Here is a 6991-nt window from a genome sequence, read left to right as displayed (position 1 = left end):
TAGAGAACAGGACACAGGAGCTGCTGCTCTGCTTGTGCTTCTGCTTGTGTTCACATCCAACATAACATTTATCTAACTTTTGTACAATCCAGGGGGGAGAGAGAGCAGTGAACAGGTAACAGCAGCAGCTAACAGCAGCAGCTAAAGTCAACAGCTAACAGCAGCAGCTAAAGTCAACAGCTAACAGCAGCAGCTAACAGGAGCAGCTAACAGTAGCAGCTAAAGTCAACAGCTAACAGTAGCAGCTAACAGCAGCAGCTAAAGTCAACAGCTAACAGCAGCAGCTAACAGGAGCAGCTAACAGTAGCAGCTAATGTCAACAGCTAACAGTAGCAGCTAACAGCAGCAGCTAAAGTCAACAGGTAACAGCAGCAGCTAACAGCAGCAGCTAAAGTCAACAGGTAACAGCAGCAGCTAACAGCAGCAGCTAAAGTCAACAGGTAACAGCAGCAGCTAAAGTCAACAGCTAACAGTAGCAGCTAACAGCAGCAGCTAACAGCAGCAGCTAATGGGCCTTTTCAAATACCACATTTGGCTTTGCCACAGAAGGTAAAGCGCAGGTGTAGATAATCAAATGAATGATGGCTGAATTCCATTTAGCTGCTTTAGATTCAGGGTGCTGGCCTTGTGCAGGCTGGCTCACTGTCACAGCTGACTGGGACGGAGCCTTTGTCAGTGTTGTTAGCATTGTGCTTTTCTTTCTGGGACAAGCAGCTAACCTGCTAACCAGTGATCGTGTTCGTCACCAGCCTTTCTCCAGAACCGCGGACTGCACCTTTAAGACGCCCCGTCCCACCTCTGAGCTGTTCAGGGTCTCTCTGGACAAAAGTGCAGGAGGCCTCCAGCTGCTGCTGCAGGGGGGTGGGGGGGCAACACCCAGCCAAACAGCTGAGAGGCTCCACGCCTGCAGGCTCCATCTGTCGACTGCAGTTTTTAACCAAACTGGAAATAAAAATAAATTCTCACATTCACCTCCGTCAGTCTGAGGTGTGAGTCCTGAACAAACCCTCACATGTTCATATCCACTGAATTATTTACACCGACGATGAGGTTATGTATATTTCAAGTGGTGATTTACATGAGGACTCTGCTAAAGTTACATTTATGTTTGGTGGTTTTCCTCTCTTGTGCATTGACGCCCATCTTTATGATTCATGAGAGCGTACGGACGACGTGATGCTAGTTAAGTGTTTGGTGACGCGTCTGTAAACCTGATCTACATTTCAAATAAACCCTTGACAGGCTAATCACTGCTTATCTATTTATCTCCTTTCTCTTTCTATTTGTCTATTTATCTTCTTTTCCATTTTATCTGGATGTAACTCACTTCACGTCGTTTGGTGCCTAAACTTAACCAAACTGTGACATTTCACACATTTACTATTGTTGCCACGACAACGGACGCCTGTCAGTGGTACTCTTCATCCATCTCGCCCACTGGTGGACACGTCTGTCCGATAACGGATCAATCAATGGGCTGATATCAGTTAAAGTGGGTGTTGTTTTAGGAGCACAGGTGTGTTTCTGTCATCAGGACAATGTGGGGCTGATCAGATGCAGAAAAGAGATCAAACACTAAATAGTAATAATCAATTGGAAATTTGAGGAGGGCCCCCCCTCCCTGTCACTTCAACCAATAAATCAATCAATACATACACACCCCTTGTTAGCTAAACCTGCAGCTCTGTCCGTGGTGCTGAAGCAGCCTCGTCTCCGATCTATCATCAACTGTCCACTACACGGATCAATCAGGGGGGTTCGTAGCGACAGACTTTATAATATTATAGGAGGATGGTGGGGGGGGGGCTCCTATTGGTGCACCCCAGATATAATAATAATAATAATAATGTCATGTTTTCCTGCTTCCTGGATGTGTGAGATTTCAAAATAAAATACAAACTGAGGAGCTTTGCAGACTAAGTGGCTACAGGAGCATAAAACAGTCTTAAAGTCTTATAATTAACTGATTGAATCATTTCCTGTTTCATAGTTTTGCTTTGATTGCACATGACTGTTCATGACTGTTCTTGACTGTTCATGACTGTTCATGACTGTTCTTGACTGTTCATGACTGTTCGTGTATGTTTCTCTTTTCCTGGTGAAAGTTTCCTTTTCCAGCCAAAGCTGCTCTGACATGTTCTGTGTTTTCATTAAAAACATTATTGTAGCTCTGCTGTTTGGAGAAAAAACACCAGATTCAGTTTCCTCTATTCTCTGCACACACACACACACACACACACACACACACACACACTCATACACACACACACACACACACACACACACACACACACTCATACACACACACACACACACACACACACACACACACACACACACACACACTCATACACACACTCACACACACACACACTCATATCTCCGTAATGGTACGCATTAAAGCCCATTGTAATCTGCTTTGAAAGATTTCCAACTTGTCCTCCAGTCAAACAGGTCAAACACAAACTCAGCGTTCATTTTGTTCTGCTGCGGCGGCTGACGTGTGTGAGGGGGGACACGCTAAGGTCACGGGACGGCGTGTGCACCCGCCCAGAGGAGGGCGTGCGTGTCCTCCATCAGTCACCTCAGACTGTGGGCTGCAGGGAAACCCACGTGAATCACAAATCTCCCCCAGTGGGACGGCGTCCAGAAACAATCACACTAACCAGAAGATTTCACCGTACGTGACTTCATAACCTGCACTGTCTCTGTTTTAAGCACTTTTTATTCTTCTTCTGGGGTTTTGAATGCAGGACTTTTACTTGTTACTTTACAGTTGATTTCTGTCAACACTTAAAATCCACCTCAGCCAAAACCACCTTAACAAAGTGGTAAAAAGCCTGAACATGAGCGTTAATAAAACTTTAGTCGCTATATACTACGGAGGGATAATTGACAGCGAACATTTTTCAGACACATAACAAATAAAAGAAGTATTATTATTCCTTTGCTGTTGAAAATTAGTTGTATATGATTCTAACTTATTTATTTATTATGTATTTCTTCACAGTTCTGGTTTTAAAACTGATTTAAGGGATTTTTATCAATAAAAAGTGTTATTTATGTAGAGTACATGTGTGTACTCAGTATTGGTATTAATAATCCAATATCAATCAATGGAGGCGAAGTCCCGCCCCTTCCTGTGGACCAACAAGGTCAGAAATAATCTGTACCATCGTCAACGGTGAGAGACAAATAAAGTTCTGATAGTTTAAAAGATGACGACGTGGCGTCCAGCTAGCCAGCAGCGTTACATTAGCACGGGGAAGGTAGCGTAGTTAGCTAGCTAGCTAGCTATCAGGTGACATATGTCGTTAAGAAGAAGAAAGTCTCCGTTTGTGGTGAAGATGATAAAGAACCATTTAGTTTGGCGTGAAACCGCTCAGTGAGCTTCATCCTCTGATCTCCAACCACATACGTTACCTGCTAGCTAGCTAACACATGATCTTGTATCAGAATGTTTTTAATTTAGAGCGTGGAACACAGCGTAGCTAGCTAGCAGGTGATTAGACGATGAAGGTCACTTCAGCGGTTCGACACCAAACTAAATGGCTCTTTACCATCTTTACCACAAACTGAGACTTTGAACTTATCTTTTAAACTGACAAACACGATAACTTTACATTAGCATGAGCAATGTAGCGTGGTTAGCTAGCTAGCTAACAGGTGACTTATACTATAGATAATGAGTGTGACTGATGGAACAACAGGATCAAAACTTTATTTGTCTTTCACCACTGACGACCAGACAGAAGGGCTCGACTTCACCTTTTCATCCTCATCCTCATCTTCATCAGATCACCTCTCTCACGCCAGATTAGGGGCGGAGCTGTGAGTGACATCACACCCACTTCTTGCTGTGATTGGTCCCTTTTTTCAGTCTTTACTATCTCTGCCTCTCGTCCTGACCTCCACATTCAAACAGTCCTCTTCACCTCCAGTGTGGACGTTCACATCAGGTCACACAGCAGGTTGTCAGACCTCGTTAGAATAAAGACTGAGGGCTGAACTTTGGCCCTAACGTCCCTCCGTACATGAGGAGCTGTTCTTCACCACATGGAGGAACATTAGCGCCAAAACTCAGCTCTCACCTGCAGGAAGCAAACAAAAGGCACATTTTAAAGCCCAAAGGTGCCGACAGAGAAGCGACACTGACCTGGTGTCTGTGTTGCTTGGTCTCTCCAGATGGTCTCTGCGCTGTCCTCTTTTCCTGGGTGTCATTCCCTCACTTTACATACTTCCATATTCAAAGTCCTTCTTCTTCTTAAAAAGTGTTCTTTAGTTTGAAATAATCACAAACAAGGCTGTGGTTGAACGTGTGCAGCGCCAGGAGAGAGTGTCACTGCTGGGACAGAACCTGAGTGGAGGAGGACAGGTGTCTGCGGCTCAAAAATACACTGGTTTTATTTGACTTTTCTTCTCACCAAGTCTACAATAACACCGTGATCCAGATCAGACAGAGGCCTGTGGGACATATGTACACATCTGCTGCCACTTCTCAGCGTAAACATAATGACTAACTGTAGGGGAGGTACGAAAAATAAAATCTTCTCTTGTGTCACTACTGAATGTGGACTGTTCCTGCCTTATGTACAAGAGGGTGCTCGGTCCTGTTAATCCTCTGGCGATGTCAAGTAATTATTCCAAGTCCTGCTCGTCCTTGATGCTCTGCAGCAGCAGCAGAGGGTCCTACTGTCCTGTCTCTAATTCACCCATGAGTCTCATGTCATGTTGTGGAGGTGTTCCCACTGTAAAGGGGGTGAACTGTGTTGCATCACATGCACCGTGCTCCGTCCACGGCTCCTCGGTGTGTCCACTAACGGATGTGCTCACCAGATGAGGGGGATTAAAATGTGCTTTTTATAAATCAGCCCCGCCGCTCTTAAAACTTTTCAGGATTGCAGTGTGTTGATCCTCCGCCGCTGTGCGCAAAGACTTAAGAGCCCATTAACGGGGTTTATTCTACACAACTATGGGCTCTAATAGTTTTGGAGAGAGACTACAGGTCGGTCTCCCGCGTGTCCAAGCAGAAAGCGTAAAGGGACCTCTTGAAGTCCATGCTGCTGTTCGCCTTGATGTTCGCCTTCTCCACCGAAGCGGCCGCGTCGTTGTTCTCCACGTCCTGAGACTTGGTGGACGACTTGCTGCCCTTGCGCTTCAGCTCGGGGCTCGCGCGGCCGCTGTTGGGCTCGTCCTTCAGGGAGGACTGGTCCTGGTCCGTCTCCCGGTGGTAGAAGTAGTTGAAGTTGGACACGATGACCGGCACCGGCAGCGCGATGGTCAGCACTCCGGCGATGGCGCACAGCGAGCCCACGATCTTCCCTCCCACGGTCACCGGCCTCATGTCGCCGTAGCCCACGGTCGTCATGGTGACCACGGCCCACCAGAAGGCGTCCGGGATGCTGGAGAAGTGAGACTCGGGCTCGTCCGCCTCCGCGAAGTACACGGCGCTGGAGAAGAGGATGACTCCGATGAAGAGGAAGAAGATGAGGAGGCCCAGCTCCCGCATGCTGGCTTTCAGGGTCTGCCCCAGGATCTGGAGCCCCTTGGAGTGTCTGGAGAGCTTGAAGATGCGGAAGACCCGGACCAGGCGGATGACCCTGAGGATGGCCAGAGACATGGCCTGCTGCCCGTTCTGGTGCTCCTGGCCCTGCTGCTCCGCCAGCTCCGTGCCCACTGTGATGAAGTAAGGCATGATGGACATGATGTCGATGATGTTCATGATGGTCTTGGAGAACTCCGACTTGCTGGGGCACGCGAAGAAGCGCACGAACAGCTCGAAAGTGAACCAGATGACGCACGTGGTCTCTATGATGAAGAAGGGGTCCGTGAAGGTGAGGGAGGGCCGGGGCGCGGTGCTGTTGTCCATCCGGCTGGTGACCGGCAGCTCCCTCTCATCCCTGAACTCTGGCAGCGTCTCCAGGCAGAAGGTGATGATGGATATGGTGATGACAATCACAGACACGATGGCGATGCCCCGAGCCGGACTGGAGCTCTCCGGGTACTCAAAGATGAGCCAGACCTGCTTCTGGAACTCATTCTGAGGCAGCGGCTTCTCCTCCTCCTTTATAAAGCCCTCATCCTCACGGAACCTCTCCATGGCCTCCTCCCCCAGCTGATAAAACCTAATCTCATCCGCGAACACATCGATGGACACGTTGACAGGTCTCCGGATCTTCCCCCCCGACTGATAGAAATACAAAATCCCGTCAAAACTCGGCCTGTTGCGGTCGAAAAAGTACTCGTTCCGGAGCGGGTCGAAGTATTTTATCCTCTTGGCGGGGTCCCCCAGCAAAGTGTCGGGGAACTGGTTGAGGGTGCCCAGCTGGGTCTCGTACCTGAGCCCGGCTATGTTGATGAGCACCCTCTCGTTGCTCTCCGTGTCCATGTCCATGTCCAGCAGGTCCTCGTCGAACAGATGCGGGCTGTGGTCCGCGCGTAAAAGCGCATCCATGGCGTTCTCGCTGCAGCTGAAAGTGTTGTTCATGTCGTTGATTTTCCAGGGGCTCTGCTGCTGCTGCTGCTGATGATGATGATGATGAAGGTGCTGCTGCTGGTGGGGGCTGCCCCGGGTGTTCAGCTCCTTACCGTAGTCCTCCCCGAGTCCACTTTGAACGAAGCCAGGCTGAGGGACATCCAGCGCGTTCCGGCAGCTCTCCTCGGCATTGTTGCCCCCTCCTCCCCCACCTCCACCTCCACCTCCACCACCACCACCACCGCTCCCTTTGGCGCCGCCGTTCTCAAAACTCACCAAGGCTATCTCCATCCCGCAGCCATCCACGGTTAATGCGCGAAAACCAAAAGAGACTTGTTGATCTGGAACGCAAACATCCTCTCCGACGCTTCCAGGGAGGAGAAAGTTCAGGAATAATCCGCAGCAGATGGAGGCGACCGGAGCTCCTGCAGCCGCGGCTCCGCTTCACATGTGCGCATATGTGTCGGTGGGTGCTGTGGGTGCTGTGGGTGCTGTGGGTAAGGCTGAAAGCTGCTG

General features: G+C 49.0%; 1 protein-coding gene across 1 annotated transcript; it reads right to left on the bottom strand.

Moving 5' to 3' along the window:
• Window positions 1-4999: 4999 nt before the first annotated feature.
• LOC139221671 (potassium voltage-gated channel subfamily A member 1) lies at window positions 5000-6766 on the bottom strand. The gene has a single exon (XM_070853589.1). The coding sequence runs from the start codon at window positions 6764-6766 to the stop codon at window positions 5000-5002; it is 1767 nt and encodes a 588-aa protein (XP_070709690.1).
• Window positions 6767-6991: the final 225 nt, after the last annotated feature.

This window comes from Pempheris klunzingeri, chromosome 22, assembly GCF_042242105.1.
Source record: "Pempheris klunzingeri isolate RE-2024b chromosome 22, fPemKlu1.hap1, whole genome shotgun sequence".
In the NCBI taxonomy this organism is placed as follows: Eukaryota; Metazoa; Chordata; class Actinopteri; order Acropomatiformes; family Pempheridae; genus Pempheris; species Pempheris klunzingeri.
Note: the sequence above shows the minus strand (reverse complement) of the source record. Positions and strands in the feature narration are given on the sequence as shown.

What these genes read in the sequence shown, in the direction of transcription:
- LOC139221671 (XM_070853589.1), bottom strand. Translation starts at nt 6,766, where the DNA reads ATGGAGATAGCCTTGGTGAGTTTTGAGAACGGCGGCGCCAAAGGGAGC.